At 55.0% G+C, this 24,194-nt stretch overlaps 1 protein-coding gene across 1 annotated transcript in view; it reads left to right on the top strand.

Moving 5' to 3' along the window:
- The first annotated feature begins 456 nt into the window (after window positions 1-456).
- UMODL1 (uromodulin like 1) overlaps window positions 457-24,194 on the top strand; it is a 61,188-nt gene continuing 37,450 nt past the window's right edge. Inside the window, exons 1-7 of the mRNA XM_065876180.1 lie at window positions 457-532; window positions 3,959-4,201; window positions 11,399-11,560; window positions 12,328-12,449; window positions 15,060-15,246; window positions 16,914-17,054; window positions 22,974-23,228. Of these exons, the coding sequence (XP_065732252.1) occupies window positions 457-532; window positions 3,959-4,201; window positions 11,399-11,560; window positions 12,328-12,449; window positions 15,060-15,246; window positions 16,914-17,054; window positions 22,974-23,228 (1,186 nt within the window). The remainder of the gene's footprint in view (window positions 533-3,958; window positions 4,202-11,398; window positions 11,561-12,327; window positions 12,450-15,059; window positions 15,247-16,913; window positions 17,055-22,973; window positions 23,229-24,194) is intronic.

Here is a 24,194-nt window from a genome sequence, read left to right on the forward strand (position 1 = left end):
GTTTTGTCCAATTGTGTGAAGGATGCTTTTCTGAATCTGATGCACCACTTTGATTTGCTGGTGTTTTCTGCTGCCAGTTTGGGACGATAAGGTAAGAGAATACTTTGGGCTTGATGGAGGGAGTCAGATTCGGGTCTGAAATGTGTTTTCTGCGTAACAACGAGATGGGACCCAGAGATGCAGCCTGGCAGTTGGGTACTCACCTTTCCTGAAAGATGCCATCTGCCTGGAGGGAGAATGGGCTGTGACATGCAGGTGCCCCGAGGGACACTGCTGCGGCAGTGGTGGGTGTTTACGAGCAGGCATAAGGGAACGCTCCCGGCGAGCACATCCTCTGAAGCCACTGCCACTGTCGGCGGCGCAGGGAAGGGAAGGGCCCTTTCTCTGGGTCCAGGTGGCCCAGGCCCCTTTGTGCTGCCGCTCGGGAGAGGCCAGAGCCACTGCCACTGCCCGACCATGCTCAGGACCCTTGTGCTGGCGCTGCTGGCTCTGGTCACCGCCGTGGGCCCGAGCCAGGCCAGTGGCTTCACAGGTGAGGTGTCCGGGCTCTGTACGGGGATGGCGGAGGGGTGATGGGCTCCCTGGGAGTGGGCCCCTTGAAGACGGCAGCCCTGCCGAGAGCTGGGCAGGCAAAGATGCACCTGCTTTGAGAGGCAGGGTCATACTTTTTCATAACCACAAAAGAGGTGGTGGGAATGCTTCCGAATCAACTGGGGCTTGGTGGGATTCAAGTGTGGATTCTGAGTCAGTGGGTCTGGGAAGGGCCCGGAACTCTGCATTTCTGCCTGGGGTACAGATGTTACAGGCCCGCTGGCCACGCTGAGAGTAACACATTCCTGGAGAGTCAGAATCGAACCCTCTGGAACCACAGCCCGTTAGTCTTCAACTTACAGATAAGGAGAGGGAGACCCAGAGTGGCCAGGGCCACAAAGCCGGCCGAGGGCAAGGTTTCCACCAGGGCTACCCCTGCCTTTGACCCTGGCTCAGACCTCCTTTGCCCGCCAGAGAGCAGGGATCATGAAGTGGGGCTTCCCGCTCACCTTGGGCTCTGCCAGCCCCGTTTCCTCAGCAAGTGGGGATGCAAGTGGCCCACGGGGATGTGAGGGACCAAGCACATGTCCAAAGCCCTCGAGAGACACGTGTCAGCTGCTAAAAACACGTTGGATTTCTGAAGCCCCAGATTTCAGAGAATTGAGATTGCAAACCTTTCACATCATTTTCCTATAGAAATCCATCTCATTCCGTCGGGAATTCAAACAGAGCCATTCTGTTTCTACCATCGACTTCAGTTCTGTACTAATTTAAACATTTTTCACCCATGGGCAGGATTCTGTGACTGTTATTTTTCTAATGAATTGTGATTAAAAAAAAACCAACTTGATATTTCCTTTGGAATGACTGTCATGCAGACCATACAGCTCAGTGGCAGAACGAATGGGAATGTCTGGAAGCCAGAGGAGGCCTTAGGAGGCCTTTCGTGTGCGGGAGGACCCCGGCAGGAGTGCTAGGCGGTCCGTCAGGGCTGCACGTCTGTTTGCTCCGGTACAGGCATGATTTCATTTAATTCTCCTACAGCCTCAGGCACAGCTATGATTCTACAAATGACAAGGCTGGGGCCCCGAGAGGGCATGAAACGTGCTTAGAAGCACACGGCTGGTATTAGTGAAGCTGGTGTGACTGCAGCTCTGACCCCAGAACCCACCAGAGCATTAAGATTTTCTACGTCTGGGATTAGAACCCAGGGCCCCTGCCTCCTGTGCTCCTGAAAGGATTTGTTGAGCAGCAGGATCTGCTAAGTGGTTTCTACTGCGAGCTCTGCCAAGAAGCCAGGCCTGGGGACGCCTCGGTGGCCTCTCACAGAATGTGAAAAACAAAACATGGAGATCCAAGTGCAGTTTCACTTGCAAGGAGGAGTGTGTGCGCGTACACGTGCGTGTTCTCGCGGATACATGCAAGGCGCCATCGCTCAACTAGTGACCACGTTTCACTGTGGCGTCTTCTCCAGCCCCTCATCCCGGTCACCTCTAAGCTCTGGCTTCGGAAGCTGCCTTCTGCTGCCCTACCCCACCCAGCCAAGGGCCTCTTACTCCCTCCCAAAGCTTCCTGGGACCCGCCCTTTGGTGAATACAGGTCGGGTCTACCCCCAGAGGCCCTGCCGCCCCAGGGGAGGCCACCACGTGGCTTGGGAGTGGGCTTGCTCTGGGGCAGCGGGCTTCAGCACCTGATTCTGCCCAGAGTAAGGCTGCAGGCTCTCCCAGCAGCCTGGGCGTGAGGGCTGGCTTGGCCCCATTTCTTCCTGGGGGTCGCCGGCCCCCAAGTCTCGCTTTCTGCATGCTTGTGGGTGACCCTGAGGCCAAAGGTGGAACTCTTCAGGGGTGCTGTCCTGGGGGTGGGGATGAAGATGATTTCTCCTGCCCCCTCTGAGTTTTGCCCCAGAAATCCACCTTCTCACTGAAGGGTTTACACTGCAACATGGAGCCCCTACCCAGCGGTTGTACAGTCTCCTAAAGCTTAGAGCTCAGAGCTTGAGTATCTGAAAACGTGAATTACATTCAAAGCATTCATTCACCCTTTACTGACAACCCAGGAACGCGGCAAGTCCCACGCTGGCCGCAGGCGCGGGAGGCACCCCACGGCCCTCCTGTCAGTTCCCTGGGGCTGTCTCAGCAAAGCCCCACAGACTGGGGGGCTTAGTGGTAGAGATTTATTTCTTCACAGTCTGGAGGCCAGAGGTTCCAGGTCAAGGTGTTGGCAGGGTTGGCTCGTCCTGAGGCTGGGAGGGAGAATCTGTCCCCGACACGCCTCTCCGCAGCTTCTGATGGTTCCTACCAATTTTAGTGACCCCTGGCTTGTAGATGCATCACCCTGATCTATGCCTTCGTCTCCTATTGCATCTCCCTGTGTGCATTCCTGTCTCTGTGTCCAAATTTTCCCTCTCATAAGGATGCCAGTCGTACTGGATCAGGGGCCACCTGACACCAATATCACCTCATCTTAACTAATTATGTCTGCAAAAACCCTTTTTCCGAGTACAGTCACATTCTGTGGTACTGGGGTTTAGAACTTCAACTTATGAATTTGGGATGGGACATATTTCAGCCCTCACACGGTCCCTGCTCTATGAGGCAACAGAGGCTCCCCGGGCAGATGGGACACCCCAGGACCTCAGTGGCAGGTGGTCCACGACACAGGGGTCTGAGGCTGATGAAGGTAGTAGGTGATATGGGGTCTCGAGAACCAAGTGACAATTCTGATAAAGGCCATGGACATCTGTGCCCAGGAACCAGGCTCCAGGTGAGAGACACCTAGGGCCTGAAAAGGCCAGCTGGATGTCCCACCTCGGGCACTGTGTCCTCACGCCCGCTGACCACAGCAACCGTCGGACTGAACTTTACCAGCTATGAACTTCTCACGTGTATTTGACTTGTGTGTTTATCTTTCATCTCATTCCAAAAAAATGGTGTCACTGTCATTGTGCCCAGCACTTAGTGGGCCTTTACTATGTATTCCCTGAGGGAACCGCTGTGTATTCACGTCGCACGTGACAGCCCTTATTGCGGAGATACGAGGTGTGCGCAGGGCTCTCCAGCCCGCAGAGTCAGAGAACACGCAGCAGAGCCCAGGACAAGGGCCCCAGAAGCTTGGTTTCTCTGTGTCCCCTTATGTGTACCGTCAGACCCCTGGGTGCGGGGAGCCGGGGTCGGGCTGGGGTAGCATCTCCTGCTCTGTGGGGGAGGACTGCTCAGCCAGCAGGTGTCATGCTGCATCCCTTGAGTCTATGCTACTGCATCGCCTTCTCGGATACGGGCCGGTGGGCGGATCCCAAGGGGTCCGCTGTGTGCGGGCGTCTTGTTTCACCTGCTCTTGCAGAAGCAGAGGACTTGCAGAGAACCCCTCAGATTGGTTTGATTCTGGAATTTTCTCCTCTTGTTTCTCCACCCTCCTCCCTCCCTCGTAGAAAAAGGCCTCTCCCTGCTGAGCTACCAGCTGTGCAACTACAGTGTGAGCCAGCATGTCCAGAGCGTGGAGGCAGTGCACACATCCCGCCTGACCTACGTTCCCTGCGGCTGGTGGGTCCCCTGGCGGCGCTGCCCCAAGACCATCTACCGGACCCAGTACCTGGTGGTGGAGGTTCCTAAGTGGAGGAACGTGACCGACTGCTGCGAAGGCTATGAGCAGCTGGGCCTCTACTGCGTCCTGCGTGAGTCCTGCCCCGTCTTGGTATAGTCACTGTGCACGCCCCCTGGCCCTGAACTGACTAGAACACTGGTCCTCAGCCTCAGGTGTGCATCGGGGCCATCCACAGGGCCAGTCTAAGTACCGGTCACTGGTCTCACCCCGGATTTCAGGCCCAGGGGGGCAGGGGTGAAGCACAAGTTCCCAGGTGATGGTGATGCTACCGGCCCGAGACCCACTCTGGGAGCCTCTGTTTTGGGTGGTGGCTCCCAGACCTGGCTGCACACCGAAGTCCCCGGGGCAGCTTTAATAACGATGACGACTGGGTCCCCCTTCAGACACTCTGACGGATTCAGTCTGGGGCGTAGCTTGGGGGCCCTGGGATATTTCTTAAAGCTCTCCCAGCCATTCTAACAGGCAGCTGAGTTTGAGAACCAGCATTGCGATCTCTTCTGTAATGGCAACCAGCCTTGTCATTCTAAAGGCTGTGAGACCCTAGTCTGAGCCCCAATCTGTGAAAGAGATGGAAAGGGTCCCCTTACTGTCCAGAGGCTCCCAAGGCCTCTTACTCCCTCTGCGTGGTTCAAAAGACGCTTGGGGCGGCGACCAGCCATGCTGAGGCTGTCCCAGGCTCGTCTGAGGCCGGGCGGACGGGGCTGTGTGGCGTTCAGGGCTCAGCCTCTCGGCACGGAGGGAACTTTCCAGAAGGCCTCTTCCGGGGGCAAGGGTGCAGGCGTGTGCTTGTGTGAATACGTGGGGTGTGTGTGTGTGTGTGTGTGTGTGTGGTGATCGTTTGAATCAGTTTCAGAGCTGAGATGAGTTTCTGAACAGGCAGGAGGCCTGCCTACACCCACCCCCGTGGTGGAGGGGAAGTGGGAAGGGTGGCAATAGGGCACCCTGAGACGTGAGGCTGCCTCCTCCGAAATGCGGAAAGCACCAGCTCGCAGGGTGTGGGAGCGGCTCCCGTGACACGTGACCCGTCCATCCCCGGGGTCCCGGGCAGCAGGACAGCCGCAGGCTAGGGCGTGGACATGGCACACCAGGGGTGCCAGCCCTCCAGCCCTAGGGGCTATCAGATGTAGAGTCTTGGGTCCCTCAGACCCTGCAGACGGGCTGGACCTGCAGTTATCCTGAGTGCATCTCCCTCAGCCTCCAAAGCCCGCAGAGGACGGGGTGGCTGGCATGTGCACTCATGCAGTTCAGAGGGCCAGGCCCCGAGATGACCGGACCGCTCAGGGTTGAGCAGGTCTCAGGAACACACCTCTTCGGCCAGGCCCCGAGATGACCGGACCGCTCAGGGTTGAGCAGGTCACAGGAACACACCTCTTCTGGGAGTGTTAAAACGACACCATGGCCACCAGTGCTGCCACCACCAATAAAAACCAGGAAGGGCCAGCTGGCCTCAGGTCTGCGGCTGGGTGCCTGTTGTGTATCCCGCTGGTTCCCTGAAGGGACACTTGCAGGGGCGGTGCTGGGTCTGAGGAGTCCCTTCCCATGGTGACCACGGCTCTCTGTCTGCCGTCCCTGCCTCCAAGGGCCCCATGCACAGCGGGAGCTGCCCCTGCCCTGGGAGCACGCTCTTCTGGGGTTGGGGGTCCCGGGTCGGGGAGGCCTCAGCCGGGGCACACGGCACTTGGTTTGGAGCATCAGATCCTGGTAGAAGGAGGGGGCCACCCTAGCCCACCCGCCTTCCCCCGCAGAGGCCACACTCTCCCCACCTGCTGTTGGTCTGTCGTGGGGCTGGTGAGGTCACAGGTTCAGAGGGCCAGAGGGGCCCCCAGGAGAGGCTGAGCCCCCCAGCCCCGCCCAGCCTGAGCAGTCACCTTTCTGTGCGGCCTGCTGCCCTCCCCCCAGGAGAGAAGGCGGGAGGCACCAGCTTTCTGGGAAGCAGGGACACAAGCTCATCTTGCTTCCCAGCGAACCAGCCTCCCATGGGACTCAGCCCCACTTTTAAAGTGTTAGCGCCTTTAAATAGGGGCTCGCCAGGCAGGAGAGGCCCAGAACATGCTAGCTAGAGTCCCGTGGGCAGATCTGCTCTGGGGAAGTGCAGGTCATGGGGCGGCCAGTGTTTGGTGGGGGGCCGGGGTGGGAGGCGCTGGGGGCAAGGGGAGGACTCAGCCTGAAGGCCCCCAGGCCTGGCAGAGGGGGCTGAATTGGGGTGGGGTGGGGTCCACAGTCCCCCCCGTGCCTTGGAAGGGTCACTCTGGAAGCAGCGTGGAGAGGACGCAGGCAGGATCCCAGAAGGAAGGAGAAGAGAGAGGAAAAGGGGCCTGTAAAAGCCAGTGGGAGAGTCCTGGTTGCTACGGGACGGGAGCAGATGGGGACTCAGACCTGGGGAGGCGGGTGACTCGAACCCCTGTCGGATTTAGCTGGTGACGTTTGAGGAAGGGGCTGTGGCGCGCATGGGAGGGGCACAGTGAGGAGGAACGTCCAGGCACATGGCCCACCGGACACCTGCTCGGGCAGGTCCCGGCTTGCTGCCTGGGCCCCGCTTGACACTGCAGCTGCTGCAGGGCTGCCCTGTGACCACCGGGGAGGGCATGGGGGGCTGCAGCACTTGTTCCTGCAGCTTGGGAGGCCCCCAGTGAGCCTCGGTCTCCCCCCACCTCCGAGCTCAGGGACACCACGTGGGCAGCTAGAAAGTGCCTGGTGGGAAGTATTTACACCACGGGCACCAGCAGCTCAGCTTTCTCCACACCTGCCTGGCTCCTCGGATCAAAGCTGGTGCAGAGGTGCCTCACGATGGCTTGGCGCTCTGGAACCAGAAGTGAGAGGTCCCCGTAAGTGATGCGCTGAGACCCACTGGTTGATTGGCACAGAGGAGCCTGGGGCCACAGCCCGGATGTGGCAGCCTGGGCACCTGGGGCGGAGAGGCAGGCAGAAGGCACTCGCCTTCGGGCCACCCGGGGCTGGGGTTTCTTATGTCTCAGCAACCTCAGCTCAGCGGTCTCATCCCCGGCAGCAGTGAAACCTCAGCTTTCCTTTCTTCTCTCTCTTCCCACTCAACAGTCAAGAACCCAAAAAAGGGAAGAGCGTTACGTGAGAAGAGAACACGTGGTTTTTTTTTTTTCAGTCTCAATGCCTTTTTCAACTTTTTTAAGTCCCACATTTGGAAGGCCATGATATAAGTCATATACGATCTTAGTTGTGGGAAGGCCATGATATAAGTCATATACGATCTTAGTTAAGTGTATTTTTACAGTACAAAAACGAATACACAAGCAACGTAGAAAATTTGGAAACAAAGAAAAGGGAAATTGCCCGTAAGTCTGCCCTCCGCCTGCCCCCCGAAACAACCCCCCTCCCGCAACAACGACCACTGTTAACATTTTCTTCTAGTTTCCTTCAGGGAAGACCTTTCACAGAAGGGTGGTCACCCTGCTGGAGATGTTTTGCAGCACACTTGTACCCCTTGGCAATTTATCTGGAACCTCTTCCGAGTCCATAAATCGTGTTCTCCAGCGTGATTTAATGCCCACAAGGCACCACTTCACACGGATGGGTCAGCACTAAGCAATCTGCTACCACTTAGCGTCTAGTGGTTTCCAATTTCTGGTTCTTATAAACAACGCTGCGATGAGTGTCATCTGGTGCAAACACTGCTGCACAAAAGTTGGAATATTTAGTCAGGATGGATTCCTCGGAGCAGAAATGAGCATCTCAGTGGGCACTCACCACTTGCAGCGACACCCCAGTTCCCGCACGGCCCGTCTCCTCCGCACGCCCTTCTGCACGGCAAGCCCAGGACCCCGCTGGACCCGGAGCCTACCCCAAACTTCCCTTCTCCCAGGCTGATGGCCAGGGCCCCTTTGAGGAAAGAGAATTCCGAGGAAAGATTATTATCTGATTATTCCAGAGCGGATCCGATTCCCCAGCCCTAGAGAGTCCTGGGCTGTGGCTCAGACAGAAGTCTCCGCCTTATCTCATGAACCGTGACTCACCTGGGGTTGCCAGGCGCTGGGCAGTCCTGGGTCATTGTTTGTGTCGAGTTAGGGAAGGAGAGGAGGATTTTTGACTTTCTACCAAGTTGGAGCCATTTACTGTTCTCTCTGGCTCTCCGTAAGCCGGCCAGCCCTGAGGGATGGCGGGGGTTTCCCAGCAGCCTCCATATTAAGACGAACTTTAACTGGAAAGCACTTCTGTTGTGATCAGGTCACTGTTTTTGGAAGCCCGTTTCTCCTGGTGGCTATTTTCCTTTCATTTAGATAAACCTCTTGGTTTAGAATAGTTTTGAATTTCCAGACAAAGATTTGCAAAGACAGTAGAGAGAGTCCCCCTTCACCCCTCTCCCAGGGTCCCTAATGTTAGCTCTTACATTACCAGGGAGCATTTTCCCCAATAAGGACCGACGTGGGTGCATTACTGCTCAATTCTACTCCACACTTTACTTGGATTTCCCCTTTTTCCCCCCTAATGTCATTTTTCAGTCCCAGGAGCCCATGATACATTTAATCTCATGTTTCTTAACCGCCAGGCAGGAGAGGCCCAGAACATTCTAGCTAGAGTCCCGTGGGCAGAAGGACTGCCAACCGAGGCGGCTCGTTTTCACAATGGGAGAGAAAGCAACGTGCTCCCGATCCTTGGTGGGTGGCCCTCCAGGGGTCTCAACATTTCCATCCCAGCAGAGCCTCTCTCGGACTGCACCAAAGCTGTCCCTGCATGGCCGCTTCTCCAGGACGTCGGACATCGGAATAGCCACCGGGGCAACTAGGAAGTGAGGAGGCGGCCGAGGACAGCGTGGAGAGGAGAACGCTCTTGACAGTGACCGCCAAGCCCAGGCTCAGCTTCCGCGAGGAGAGAGCTGACGGGGACCCTGCGTGCATTTCAGCACCTCTGTCTTCTCTTCTCCTCCTTGGCCAGTGCAGCTGCCTTGGTGATGTGTTCCCAGCAGGAGGGGCCGCCACCTCTTTCTGGCTGTGGAGCATCCCGCAGAGACTCTGGAGAGGACCACCCTTAGGACCCTGGCCCCTCGGCTCTTCCTTTCCACCTGGCGACCCCACGCATCCTCCCGGGGGGCTGGCCCTCCCCAGCTCTGAGGGCGTGTTTCCAGAGCACGGCTGTCACGCCTTCGCTGACTGTCCTGGAGTTTGGGGAGCCCAGAGTGGCACTTCTAAATGTCACATAGGGCACAGAGCTTTACGTGGATCTGGGCAGGAGGCAGATGGGTTTGAGTGACACCCAGTCGGGCCTGGAGCCTTAATCCCTGGGTGGGTGGGCGGAGCTCACACAGGCCCTTCCTCGGACGCCGGTGTTGGGGTCTTGCCTTCCTTGTGCTCCCTCCCTGCTGCCCTCAGCCCCCGGACGCTCACGGCTGCCCAGCTTCCTGCATCCCATGCTTCCCTGAGCTCCATCCACTGCTGGGCCCGCACAGACCCGGCAGGGGGGTCAGCCCTGCCGCCCCTGACGCCCAGCCACCGAGTGAGCATCTGGCAGCATCAGCTGGCGCCCTGGCCACCTCCCTGCAGAGAGCAGCACGCCCGCTTCCCCCGGGTTCCCGTTCTTCTCTCGCTCTCCTGTGCTTTCCTGTCCCCTGAGTGTCAGCACCCTGGCTCCCGGCCAGTCCCCTAGGAGCCCCCGGATTCTCAGAAAGTTCCTGCTTTTATCAGGTCTCTGAAAGCTCTTTGCTTTAGAAGCCCATGCCTCCGCCAGCCCTCACCGCACCTGGCTGCACATCCCCCGTCGTCTTTGCCTCCTGCAGGCTCCCGTCTGCACGTCTGCACGTCTGCCCCGAGCTGCGTCCCTCCGAGCACGTTGTGAGTGCTGGCCCTGGAGGTGTGAAGCCCACAGCCCCACTGATTGACCTCAGCGGACCTCCCGGGCATTGACCAGGGGAGGAGACAGGGCCTCGCTGCCCCCCAGCTCCATGTGTGCCTCCAGAAAGCGCGCCACACTACACATCCGTACGGCCAAATCCTGGCTCCACCCAAGGCCACTCTTCCTGCAGCTTCTCCCGGAAATGGTGCCAAGTGGCTGCCCAGGCCCGAAGGCTTGGATCCATCTTGAAGCTTCTCTTTCTTTTACACCCTGTCCTGTCTGTCAGCACGTCCTGCAGGCACTTCCAGCTGCAGACACTCAGGATCTGAGGCTTCCCGCTTGTTTCCACCCATCACCCTGGTCCAGCCTCCACCAGCTCTCGCCTGGACCATCACAATAGGCTCTCGACAGGCGCGGCTGCCAGAGCACAGCAGGGATTAGCAAGTCAGGCCGCCCTCAGGGAAGCTGTGGACAGGGAAGGGAAGGGGCAGAGGCAGGGGACGATTTCACGGCATTGGCCACGGGGTCGGAAGGTGGTTTGTAAAACCCCAGGTACCTGGGGCTTTGCATACGGGGTGCGGCAGCTCCAGCCCCCGAGGGCCACCTGAGGGTCCTAGGAGGTGGGGACGCAGAGCTTGGCAGAGCGGTGTGACAGTCTGGGCAGGGCACCACAGTGTCCCCTTCACCACGGACCTGCCCCAAACCCCCAGGGCACCCACCTCAACACCGCGGGGGTCTTTCCGTGGCCCAGCCCACCTGCTCACCCACCGCGCCCTCACCAGCCCTGGGGACCTCCTTCTCACCTTTGGGGGGCCCAGCGCATTCCCACTTCCTGGGCCTCAAGCTACAGGCTGTCCCCCCAGTGCCCCGGCCCCTGCAGAGACCCCTGTTCAGGGTGGCCTTCCCTGCCTACCTGCCCCTGGGCCCTGCTTCTTCCCCGCAGCTCTCATTCACCTGAGCTTTTGCAGGCCTATTGGCATATTGGTCTCTGTCCAACATCTAAGTGTCCTGAGGCAGGGACTTTGCCTCGGGCCCACTGCTGGGTCCCGGGTACCTTGCTTTGTGTCTGGCACATAGTAGGTGCTCAATAAATATTCAATGAGTGAGCTGTCAGGACACAGAGCAGCAAGGGGGCCTCTACGGGCGTGGTAGAGAGCCCTGTACACGGACTCCTGAGGCCTAGAGGAACAGGTCACCCGGGCCCCCAGCTTCCTGGGACAAGCTGCCCTCCTCCCAGGAAAGATGGTCAGGCTACGTTAGAGTCAGAGCAAGCGGCCTCGATGGCTGCTCTGCAGGACAGGGCGAGGCCCTGCCCAGGCCTGGCGGTGGTGGCCCTTGAGTGGGCTGCTCTGTGCGCCTCGGAACCGCAGACAGATTCCAGTGCCAGGAGGCATCCAGCCACAGCGCCACGCAGGCCATCCGGGATTCTACAGCCAATAGCACTAATGGCTGCTCGCTTGTCCCCCAGCCCTGAATCGGTCTGAGGAGTTCGCATCCAGACCCGGCATCTGCCCGGTGGTGAGGCCAGAAGCATCTACCTCGCCATGCACCCTGGATGCGGACTGTCCTGGTCTTCAGAAGTGCTGCCCTTCGTCGGGGGGCCCCCGCTGCTCGGCCCCTGCCCCCCAAGGTAGGGCTGAGGCCTGATCTGGGAGGAGGTGGGGGGAGGAGTGAGTTTCTGGTAGCAGCAGCCCGGGTTTTATGGGGAGCCTGCAGCCTGTGCACGGGCCCATCTCACTCATAAAATCCAGCCACTGACCCCTCAGGGGGAGAAGTGTGCTCACAGCTGCCCTGAGGGGGTTAGACGTTCCCGGAAAAGCAGGGACCCCAGTTTCCCAAGATTGCCTGGGGAGGCCCTCAGAGCTCCCGGTGAGCTTGCTGGGAGCTGAGCTGTGTCAGAGCTGGGAGGTTTAGGACTGTCTGCTTGTGCAGCCCCACGGGGACCCGGAATCCTTCCCAGGCCCCCGTCTGGCAAGTCAGTGCAGGCCCCCAGGAGAAGAGGTGGTCAAGGTTCAGAGCCAGGGAAACACATATAAACTGTATATATATATAACGTACAATATACAATATATTATAAAACATGAAGTATTCGTATAATATATATCTTATTAGCATAGTATAAAGTAATCGTATACATAATGTAAATATTATGTTACATATAATATATAATGATACTATTATACTGTATACATTATAGTAGATATGTTATAAGTAATATACATCGTGTTATCTAATATACCTTGTGTACAATAGTGCATTCTACGGTATAAATAGGACCATATATAACATAAGAGAAGCGGGGGCAGGGGGTCGGAAGCGTGCCACCCCATTCCCCAGGGGCCTCCTGTGGCCCCAGCCTGTCCTGGGCCTGAGGCTCATCCCTGTGCCCTCGGGCAGCTCCAGAGAGGAAGCTGGCGAGTTTCTGGTACAACGTGACCGTCCTGGTGAAGATGGACTTCACGGAGCTTCAGCAGGCGGACCCCAGGCTGCTGGATCACATGAGGCTCCTGCACTCCATGGTAGGTGTCGGGGTGTCGGGAGGGGTTCCACAAGAGACCCCAACTGACTGACTCTGAACCAAATGTGGATTCTTACTTAAAAATAGCTTGGGGCTTCCCCGGTGGCGCAGTGGTTGAGAGTCCGCCTGCCGATGCAGGGGACGCGGGTTTGTGCCCCGGTCTGGGAAGATCCCACGTGCCGCGGAGCGGCTGGGCCCGTGAGCCATGGCCGCTGCGCCTGCGCGTCCGGAACCTGTGCTCCGCAACGGGAGAGGCCACAACAGTGAGAGGCCCGTGTACCGCAAAAAAAAAAAAAAAAAACCGCTTGAAAGACATACGATTTTTGTGCATTAACTGCCCTCTCGGAAGGGTGCAGTTTGGTGTGTCTTGAGGTACGTGGCGTGCAAGCCCTACCCTGTCACGACGTGAAGCAGGCAACTCCTCTTTTCAGGGTCTGTTGCTTAAGGCCCGGGTGCAGCCTTCCCAGGCCCCAGAGCTATGCCCTTGAGCACCTCTCTCACGCATCCCCGAGTTCTAGCTCCCGCTTTAGGGAAGTCCCAGGAGTTCTGGAAGGTGCTGAGATGGGGACCTGTAGACTGGGCTCCTCTGTCTTGGCACTGTCGATGTTTGGGGCTGCATGGCTCTGTCATGGGGCTGCCTGTCCCCACAGGGTTTCGCAGCAGGCCTGGCTCTACACAAAAGAGGCCAGAAACGTGCCCGGCTGTGACAACCAAAACTGTCTCTAGATGTGGCCACAGGCCCCCTGAGGGGCAAGGCCCGCACCCCACTCCCGGGAGGGAGCCCCAGCCTAGACACAGCTCACGCTCGCTGACGCCTCGGCAGCGCCTTGCAACCAGCAGGACGTCTTCATGTTCTGGGAGTCGCCCCCCCCACCCCCACCCAGGTCCTGGGAGCCCAGCTGGGGGCAGGCACTGCTCACCAGCACCTGATGGTGCCTGCCCAGGGTGGTGGTCTGACCTCAGGACCCACTTCCCAGGTGAATGCCCTGCAGTCACCCCACGCTGGGAAGGGCCCTGCATTTGTATAATGCTCTGCTGTTGCCTCTCGAAATGCTTAATAATTTTTGAACAAGGGGCTGCACATTTCCTTCCGCACTGGACCCCTCACACTGTATGGCTGGTCCTTCCTGACTGTCAGGTCCCGTAGATGTGGCCCCTAGGTCATGAAATCAGACCAGAGTTGGCTGGGGTGAGCCCAAAACAGATGGCACACACCCTCACCTTGCTCTGGGCTGTCCAGTAAAACCGCTTGAGAGGTACTCCCAATTGTCACCTTGACCCAGAAGCCTCTTTAACTGTCCCAGCTAGAAGAGATTTTTGTCTTTTCTTAGCCGGGGATGCCTAGTTGGCCAGTAAGAACATGGCTCTGGAGCCAGACTGCATGGATTCAAATCCCAATACTGTCACTCATCAGCTGTGTGACCTTGCTCAAGTTACTTAACCTCTCTGTGCCTTAGATACCTACTCCGTTAAACAGGCATAATCATAATCCTACATGAGACAGTGGCTGTGAGGTTTAGACGGTACATTAAAAAGCTTAAAACGATGCTGATCCATGTAGGTTCTGAGCTGCTGTGATTGTTGGTTTTTGAATGTTACTGTTCTCGTCACCCTCTGCCTCTTCATGTGTGAAGGTTTCGTTCCTCCCCTCAGGAGAGCCTGTCCACATGGGCTCCTGACTGCAGCAGGTACTGGGCGCCCTAACTAAGGGGTTTGCACGAGGCCAGTGTTGACTTCCTGATCTGCCTCCCCCTGTGAAGTGTTTCAAGTCTGCTGAGGAGGGCGCGGCTCCAGGGTCCCCAAAACACCTTTCTGGTTTCCAGGGGAGACTTGTGGGTTTGTTGGCAAAGCCTGCTTCGGTGATGCCCTTCTGCCTGGTAGTCACGCTGTTTGCCTGTCTTCCCAAGGCAAATATCAATGCTACCTTGAGATTTTGGGATATTAGACTGGAACAAAAAGAATTCATATGAAATGAGAAAAGGGATCATTCAATTTCAGAAAATATCAGATGTGGTTTGACGTCCAGTTCCCTAATTCCAGACCTGATTCTCTGTTGTCAGCTGCAAGGGCAGGGACCGGTGGGGGGACCCTGGTAGACCGGTGTCTCTTCCACACAGCAGAGGTCCGCTCCAGGCGTCTCCTTAGCTTCTCCCTGTGTCCTCACATTGTTTCCTCTGCCAGTGTCTGTCTGTGTCCAAACGTCTTCTTTGTGGAAGGACACCAGTCATCTTGGACCAAGGCCCACCCTAATGAGCTCATCTTAACTAACTACATCTGCAATGGCCCTATCTCCAAATAAGGTCACATTCTGAGGTTCTGGGGGATTAGGACTCCAACATGGGGATTTTTTTTTTGGGAGGGGGACACAATTCAACCCCAAAGTATTTATAATCTGGTTTGCGGGACTTTATTGGAATGACAACAGAAATAAAAATATTGGAGAGAGTATTTTGCTGCAGAAGAGAACGGTGTGTGTGTGGGGTGTGTGTGTGTGTGTGTTTTGTGTAGGTGTGTGTTTGCAGTTAATTTTAACGTCCCTAGGCCTCCGTCTCCCTGTCTGTCCGATGGGCGCGTCCTTCCACCGCCTGATGCTCTGACTCTGGTTTCACAGGTCACCAGTGCCCTGCAGCCACTGGACACCGCTGTCCACCACTTGCACTCGGCCGGGGGGGACACCTCGATCACGGTGTCCCGGCTGCTGCTGGGTCTGCCGCAGCCGGAGCCTGTGGCCCGCATCTCCGCGGTGCTGGACGGCGTGGTGAAACGCATCTATGAAGTGATTGACATCCGGGTGCAAGGTGCGGCTTCCCTTTGTTGTCCCCTTGGGGGCGGGGGCCGCCGGAGTGGGAGAATCCTCCAGTAGGTGAGGGGCGGTCAGACCCACCATTAGCTCATCCCAGCCCGGAGTTTAAACTCCAAGTTCCGAAGCCGAGATTTTGAGAACTCGTTCTGTGCTAGCATCCCCTTCCCCTTCCCTCCTTCCGGCCTCCTCCTAAGCCTCTCACGTCCAGTTTCTCCTTCCATCCAGGTGGAGGCTGGAGAACAAATCCTAGAACAGCACACAAATAACCCATTTGCTCAGTTCTTGGGTTCCCAAATTTCCTTGTGGGCTCTTTCCCACCCTCGCTAAGGACATCCTTACATCTCGAAGGCTCTTAAAGCAGAGTTGGCACAAATCTGAGTTTGGTGCAACAGATAGATGTGTTTCTGGAAGAAATTACCTGGCTTTTCTTTTCTTTTTTTTTTTTTTTTTCTGTCCATGTCAGGGTTTGGCAAACTTTCTGAAGAAGGCCAGATAGTAAATATTTTTGGCTGTGGGCCACATGGCCTGTTTCAACAGCTCAGCTTTGCAGAGTGGCATGAAAGTAACCTTGGACAGTTCGTGAGCAGACGGCTGGGCTCCAACAGCACTTTTCTTCCCGCTACAGAAGGCAGCTGGAGTTTGTTGCACCCTTAGAAGGAGGCAGCTCTTTCTGTGACGCTGAAGGTCACACAGAAAGATGCCAGGGTCTGGAGCCCAGGGAAAGCTCTAACGATGGCATTTAATTCCCTTCAACTCTACAAATGTTCTTGAAAACCAAACCGAGCAGCGCCCATAAGCCAAGTGCTTGTCTCGTCTGTTCTGACAGGTTTCCGTCTGGAGACCCTAGAAACTCCCCAGCAGGCGAACAAGGAGGGGTTATCTCACGAGGCAGCGAGAGAGAAGGCATGCTGCAGGGCCCGCGGGCGCGTCCGCGGGAGGGTGTCAGAGAGAATCCGTTATGGGGTGCGGCTCTGATTGGGTGGCTGAGGAGAGGGAGGGGTAAGGGAGTGGGGCTTGTTCTAGGTTGGATGCTGTCAGAAAGCAGAGGCAGTTCTGTGATGGGGTATTTCAATCAATCTCATCCAAGGGGAGGGGTAACCAGCATGAAGACGAGCTAGGATTAGTGAAGAATGAACAGCCCCTCATTGCGGCCAAGAGAGCGGTTGGTGCTTGGTGGGTGACGGTGGCCTTTTTTTCCCGTCTGGCTTAGATAAAATGGTGATATGGCCTTGCTCTGTCCTGGCGGCAGAGAAGCCTGGCTTCGTGTTCTGGGCAGGTGCACCCGCTCAACAGGAGAGGGCCAGGCCCCTTCTGCAGGTCAGGGGCTGCTCTGCCCTATTTCTCCATCCATACACTGCCGTCCACAGGATAGATGCTTGGGGAGGATGTCTGGACCTCGTGATTTCAGACTCAACACAGACCCAAAGTGATCTGCTCGGGCCACAGTGCCCACCCAAGCACGTGGAGCTGTGCCTTGAGCCGTGGGCCAGCTGCTCCGGTGAAGAGGGCTGTGACCGATGGGGCCTCTAAGGCAGGGCATCAAGAGGCCCCTGGGGACCGCGGCCCAAACCACTTCCTCAGCTCATGTGATACACATCTGGAGGTTAATGGGAAGGACCGATGGCCCTGATGAGTATTCTCACCTGTTCTCCTTTCCCACAGACGTAGACGAATGTTCCTATGACGAACTCAACGCCTGCGCTGGGAGGGGACGGTGTCTAAACATGGAGGGCTCGTACCAGTGCCTCGGTCACCCGGAGTCGCCCACCTCGTCCCCCCAGAAGCTGGATGGCAGCTGTGAAGGTGAGCGACCGGGCTCTCCAGGTGGGGAAGGAAGGCCTTAAGGAAGCCTCAGTTGAGATGCAGACACACCTTATCCCCTTTGGCCTCTAGAATTCTCTCTTCTTTCTGGAACCTGATCTATGGCTTTAACAACATTGTTACGGGAGTGCAAGGATAAGTCGCTCCCAGTCTCAGCACCGTGGCAAATTGTTTTTATTTTCTCCTGTTTCCTTCCAGTTTTTTTTTTTTTGACCTTATTTAAATCCTGCCACATATTCAATTTTGTATCTTGCTTTCTTCACTTCCCATTATGTCATGTAAAGCTTTCCAAGAAGCAACCTTGTCTTCATAATTACGATTTTCAATGCTTGAGTAACAGTGGTATGCTATAGCAGGGATACAATGCTCTTAGCTATTTCCCTCGTGGGGGACTTGTATGTCACCTCCAACGTTCCTCTCTGAAAACTACAACTTTCGCTAGCATTGTGAAGTGGTGGGGGAGAATCTTGTTATAACTGAGGTTGAATAAATTAGTGATTTAATCCTCATGTTCTTTTCCCTTTAAGGGGAGAGGGGTGATTGAGTGGTGGCTATTCCTAAGGTCTCTGGAGTTTCAAAAATGCACCTAGCAGCCCCCCCTCTGCAACCAGACTCGCCTGTCCTGTGCCTTGGGGGCTTTGTCCGCTTAGAACTACGCTTCTCCTCTATGCATGATGTACCCACAAAGCTTTGCACAGAATCCCAGCAGACCGTCCTAGATCTCCTGCGCTGTGGCCTCAGGGGGGTGCAACCTGACCCGCAATGTGAACAGAAGTTTGGAATATACAGTTATTGACAATACTCTGCTCGGTCATCTGAAAAGACATCAGACTCTGTTCACAGGCAGGAGTGTTGCCAAACTGCCACGCTGACAGCGGAACATAAACAGGGAAAGCGCACCACCCCGACCTTAGTTCCAACAGGGCAGAAAAGACAAAGCCGGTGTCTCCCGATCAGAAAATTAGAGTGAATTCCAGTCGCATATGGCGAAGGGAAACAACACATGTTTTAAATTTAGAAGCTAATATAATAAATGAGCTATCTGCTGGAACGGGTTAGAGGTACAGACGCGTGGAAAATACAGCGCAAATTTCAGATGCTTTTCTTGTGAAATTAGTCACCCAGTTAATGACACACAGGGCAGCTGGATTCCTGCACAAAAAAACCCCTAAGAAATATTGCCCGGTTTGCACTTCGTGTTCCAGGAACACGTTCTGCTTTTAGGATGGAGTGGAATTTGTATTCAAGGGTCATCCTAACTCCCTCCGACATGGTCCCCTACCCAGCTGAAGCCTGATAGCTATTCAGCTCCATAAAGAACCATCTTCTGAGGTGGCTGCTTGGTGAGGGCAGGGCCGCTGCTGGAGAGTCCACTGGGCTGCCAAGGATTACCGCTCGAGTTCACAAACCTGATCTATAATCAGGTTTTCAACGACCGAATGCTCAGCATCTTGGCTCAAATGCCCAGTGTTTCTACCTTTACGAGGTTCAGGTGTCCAGCTGACAGGTCCAGGGCTTAAGGAGGAGCAGAGACTGACACGGGAGATCACGGGAAAGGCCACTGCCCCAGCAGCACCCTTCCTGCCCCACCAGACACAGGTCAGGGCTGCCTGGAAGGAACAAAGGCCCAGACCCGTGGACACAGAGAATCTGACACGCTTCCCTCAGATCAGTGTCGACTCCTGAACTCAGGTTCACAACCGTAGCCCGGGGAGGGCCACAGGGCAGTGGCACCCTGGGATCACACACAGTCAAGAATTGGGTTTATCTTCTGGGGCCACGTCTTCAGAGGGAGGGACGTTGCAAAGCCAAACGGCAATGACAGAAAGCGTCCTGGCCAATGAACTGAAATCCAAGTCAGAGGGAAGAAGGAAGGGTCAGGAAAGAAGGATTATTTCCAGCTTAGAGTATCTCAAGTTCTGTTCTCCAGAAGAGGGCTTAGCCTTAGTATGTCAGAAGTTGGCTGATTTTACAGCAGCACAAATAACTTCCCAACAAGTTGTACCGTCTCACCATTAGCTGCCTTGAAAACTACTTAAAGAAGCGTGGGTAGGTGGATTCATTCCCTGGGCCTGTGTAACAAAACAGCACACACTTGGGGGTTTAAAACAACAGAAGTTTATTCTCTCACAGCTCTGGAGGGCAGAAGCCCACCATCGTTGTCAAGTCCAGGTGTCGGCAGGGCCAGGTTCCCTGCGGAGGCTCTAGGGGAGACCCCTTCTTTGCCTCACCCTTCTTCTGAGGGCTGCACGAATCCCCTGGCTCGTGGCCACATCGCTCCCATCTTCAAGGCCAACATCTTCAATCCTCTCTCTGTTCCCTTTTCATGTGGCCTTCTCTTCTGTGTGTGCACGTGTGTCCTCTCTCCCGACTCTCTCTTGTGATTGCGTTTAGGCCCCACCTGGATAATCCAGGACAATCTCTTCTTGAGAGCCTTAACTTCATGACACTTGCAAAGACCCTTTTTCCAAATAAGGTCACATTTCCAGGTTCCAGGGATTAGGAGCTGCCATCTTTGGAGGTCATTACCCAGTCTATTGCCGGTGGTGGGACTGCTTAGGGGTACAGCATGGGAACTTTGTCATTAGTTATTGGATGGCTTTGCCATTTACTCTCGACTTGACCTTTCTAGGCCTCAGTTTCGTCCTCTGTAAAATGGGATCATAGTACAGTAGAACCTATTACCTGGTATTGTTAGAAAGGCTGTGTGGAATGACATGCCCGCTGCCACAGCACTCAGCCGAGGGCAGCTCTAAGTGTGTCACAGATAGCCTGGCTGGCAGCGTGATGCATGTAGTGGGAGGGGGTGCCCATAGCGCCGTGGGTGTCCTCACAGCCCCGTGTCCCCACCGCCGCTACGACACTGGCCACGCTGGCTTGGACATCCCATGTGTGTGTCTGGCATCGCTGTGGACCTTAATCCATCCTTGTTTCCATCACTGTGCTGGATACATAGTAGGTGCTCAATAAATGTCAAACCGTACGAAATTGCCACTGTGGTTGGTCAAACACGGTTGAATCCGGACAATTGTAAACGTCTCAAGGTAATACATTGGAGAAAGAGCTACACAAATGCTCGGCTGTAGCATTCCCTGCAGGGAGGACTTATTTCTATGGACGAGAGGGCCACACGCCCACAGCGCCTTAGCTGCAGGAACCATGGGCAGACAGCAGCTTCCGCAGATGCTTCTGAGGGTTTCATAGGCATCGAAACGACCCCGTTGGTGGCTCCTTAGCCCAGTGCTCTAGGGACCCTCTGGCGTCTTAATTTAAACAGTGAATATGTCTCCAGCCAGCCTGATACCCTCTCAGACTTCCTAAACTCCAGTCCCGGGGTTCTTTCCAACACCTAGGGGACCCTTCCTATTTTAATTCCCCTCAGCCTGGAGGCACTCGTGCTTGTAAAGGACCACACGCAGGCCCATAATACGGATTCGTTTGCCGTTCCACATCGAGTGATGCCTGAATGGCAACCAGGACCTGGGGTTGCAACCTTGTTGCGAGCTGGATGCGGCTGCCCAGGCCTCAGGCCTCGTTCTCAGCCTCACTGTCCTATTTGCCAGGCGTCGTGTGGCCACCTGCGGGATTGAAAGAATGTTGGGTGTTGTATGGTTTGCGTGAATCAGAACAATGTGTGCTTTTAGCAGATTTTTAGAAAAGTTGTAGCTTTTCCTTACTTTCTCAGTGACACGTTCCTGGGGACACAGACCGAAAAGTTACGTGGTTATTAGACCCCCAGAAGGTGATTGTCTTGATTTCATGGTCCCAGTGGCCGGGAGGTGGGGGTGAGACCCACGGTCTCAGGGCCTGAGCTGCCGTCCAGTCCTCAGCTGAAACAAAGGACAGTGTCGTAAAGAGTGAAAACCACCTGTGAGACAAAGGCACAGAAAAATACTGGACAATTCAGTGAAAAGGACAAACGCGTCTCCTTCAAAGTACACGCTACCTCTGCATGCAAGGAGAGTTTTCAGGAAGCTGTAAGAATTTAGATGGAGGGAGGGTTGGGCTCACCTGTCTCTCCAGCATCCACCAGTTTATATCCGTGCTTTGCGGGGACCTGCAGGGGCTCACGGTAGGGGAGCACATCCACAGGGCACTGCCATTTCTAAAAGGCAGCTCAGGGAGGACCCAGCAGGGCTGAGCTGCAGGATGAGGGTGGGTCACCAGTCTTGATCCTGAGCCTCTTGGCAGCCAAGGCCAAAAGGGAAATGTGTTGAATTGTGCCAATTTTAATTTTTACTGAAAGGAAGCGTACACATTTGTCGGAAAGACAATTTTTTTATAATATTAGAAAGCATATATCCTATGAATCCTTACAGGAAGGGCTCTGGAAACTTCACATATATTTTAATTCTTCTTTCTTTACTGTGGTTTTGCAAAAGATTTAAAAAAAAATCTCCTCATCGCTTGTTTCTTATAGAAATCAAATTCTGCTGTAAAAATGGTGGTGTCTCTAGACTGAGGGCCACCCTAGACTTTGTATAATTCGTATTGGCCCGGTGCCTGCTGTGAAGCCAGAATTTTTCTCCCCAAAAAAGACATTTAATTCCATCTGAGCATTAAAATACATATTGGTTGTTATATTTGAGTATTACTCCCTAAAGCATGAATGTCGATATGAAAACACAGGACACCTCAGCCTGACTCCGGAGTCCTGCTTCCCCATGGGCCATTGTTTTGGTGATGAATTAGCCGAGCAGAAGACCTCAGGCAAATGATCAAGTACTTGTGACTCAGAAGAGCAGGCCCTTTGAATCTGTGTTGAGATAGCATTTATAAACGTAGCCCAGAAACATCACACCATGCGTTAACCTGCCATGCGTTAACCTGCTCGGGCTGCCGTAACACACACCACAGACTGGGGGGCTTAAACAACAGGAAGTTACTCTCTCGCAGTCCAGAGGCTGGAAGTCCAAGAGCAAGGTGTTGGCAGGCTGGTGCCTTCAGAGGCCTCTTGGCAGGCAGACGGCCGTCTCCTCCCCGTGTCCTCACGTGGTCCTCCCTCTACCTGGCTGTGTCCTCATCTCCTGTTCTATAAGGACACGAGTCAGGTTGGATTAGGGCCACCCTGATGACCTCACTTTAACTTAACAAGTTCTCTAATGACTTTGTCTCCAAACACGGCCCCATTTTGAGGCACTGGGGAGTTAGGACCCCACACACGAGTTTTAGGGGAACACAGTTCAGCCCATCACACACCATAATGACCACAGCTACAAAAACAGCTTGTTGTTTTCATGGCTTGGCTATTGTAAATAATGCTGTAATGAACATGGGGTGCAGGTATCTCTTTGAGTTAGTGATTTTGTTTCCTTCATATAAATAACTAGGAGAGGAATTGCTGGATTATATGGTAGTTTTATTTTTCATTTCTTGAGGAACCTCCATACCGTTCTCTATAGTGGCTGTACCAATTTACATTCCCACCAGCCGCGCACAAGGTTCCCTTTTCTCCACACCCTCTCCAGCACTTCTTATCTCCTGTCTTTCTGATAACAGCCATTCTAGCAGGTGTGAGGTGATACCTCACTGTGGTTTTGATTTGCATTTCCCAGATGGTCAGTGATGCTGAGCACATTTTCACGTGCCTCTTGGCCATCTGTGTGTCTTCTCTGGAAAACTGTCTATTCAGATCCATTGCCCATTTTAAAATGGGATTATGATTATTGTTTTTATTTTTGCTAATGAGTTGTATGATTTTCATAGATTTTGGATATTAACCCCTTATCAGATATATGATTTGCAGATTTTTCTCCCGGCATGCAGGCTGCCTTTTCATTTTGTGGATGCTTTCACGCGGGACCGAAGCTTTTCACTTTGATGTCGGCCCACTTGTTGACTTTTGTTTCTGTTGCTTCTCTCTGACGTTTTCTGCGTCTTCCTCCTTCTGCCCTTTTGCAGACTGCCCTCCCATCAGAGACCTCGTGGTCCTCAACGTCACCAGCAGCAGCTTTCAAGTGTCTTGGAGTTTAAATTCCACCCAGAACTGCACTTTCCAGGTGCAGGTTTACCAGGCTGAGGAGCTGCTCAGGAACGCCAGCACCCGGGGGACGAGCCTGGAGGTGGCTGGGCTGGAGGCCGGAGTGCTGTATGCGGTGAGGACCAGCTACCAGGGGTGCTGGGCCAACGTCACCACCACGGTCACTGTCAAGACCGGTAAGGCCACATGTCTGAAATCCACATGACCCGTGAGTCTGTCTCTCCAGCCTAGTCTGCTGGTCCTGGTGATTCCAATCACGCGCTTCCTACGAGCAGGACAGGGGCCGTCACTGACCTGGCCCCAACTCTCCTGGGGGGCAGTGAGCGCGCTCTGTGTCCCGGAGCAGTGCCACGGTGCTCGTGGCCAGCACAGGCTCCCCTCGCTCCCCTGCGTCTCATCCTGACTGGGGGCTCTTCTGACGCCTGGGGTGATGAGGGCTCTGTGAAGATCCCATCTTGCTGTGGTTTGAAGGACACATAATGCAGTCAGATAGAGTGAAGCCCAAAGTATAGTAGAGCAGAAGAGGGTAGCAGTTCGCACGCATCGAAGGAACTTTTGCCACACTTAATTCCACACAGCTGAGTCTGTAGAACTTCCCCAAACCCAAGAGCTGAGCATCTGTAAGATCTTCACGAAGTATGCCTCATTTCCCATGCCGTGCACTTGCAAAGCTAACACGATGCCCACTGCATCGGAGCCCTGAAGAAATTTTTGCCCCAAATAAACACAGCGTAGGCATGAATTGGGGATTCCAGCGTCCAGGAGGCAGCTGGCGTGACCCACGTGACTCTGCCAGGTGGCCAACACTGGCCCTGCCCCGTGATGCCACCTCCCCTCTGCCTGGTCGTGGTGCTACCCCGGTGGTGTAGACCTCTGTCAGGTTCGGCCCGGGGAGTTCCCTCCTAGGCTGGCCTCTGGCAGCGGGACATGGAAGTGTGCGTACGGACAGTGTGACCCTGAGACATCCTGGTCTGGGGACCGGAGTAGCGGGGGAGACCCAGCCTGGGGGTTCAGAGCAGGCAGAGGGCAGAAATCACCGTATGAAAGATGCTATGGCGGGGGGGAGGGTTGGAGGGAGGGATAGATTGGGAGTCTGGGACTGACATAAACACACTACTATATTTAAGATAGATAACCAACAA

This window comes from Phocoena phocoena, chromosome 4, assembly GCF_963924675.1.
Source record: "Phocoena phocoena chromosome 4, mPhoPho1.1, whole genome shotgun sequence".
Taxonomy (NCBI): domain Eukaryota; kingdom Metazoa; phylum Chordata; class Mammalia; order Artiodactyla; family Phocoenidae; genus Phocoena; species Phocoena phocoena.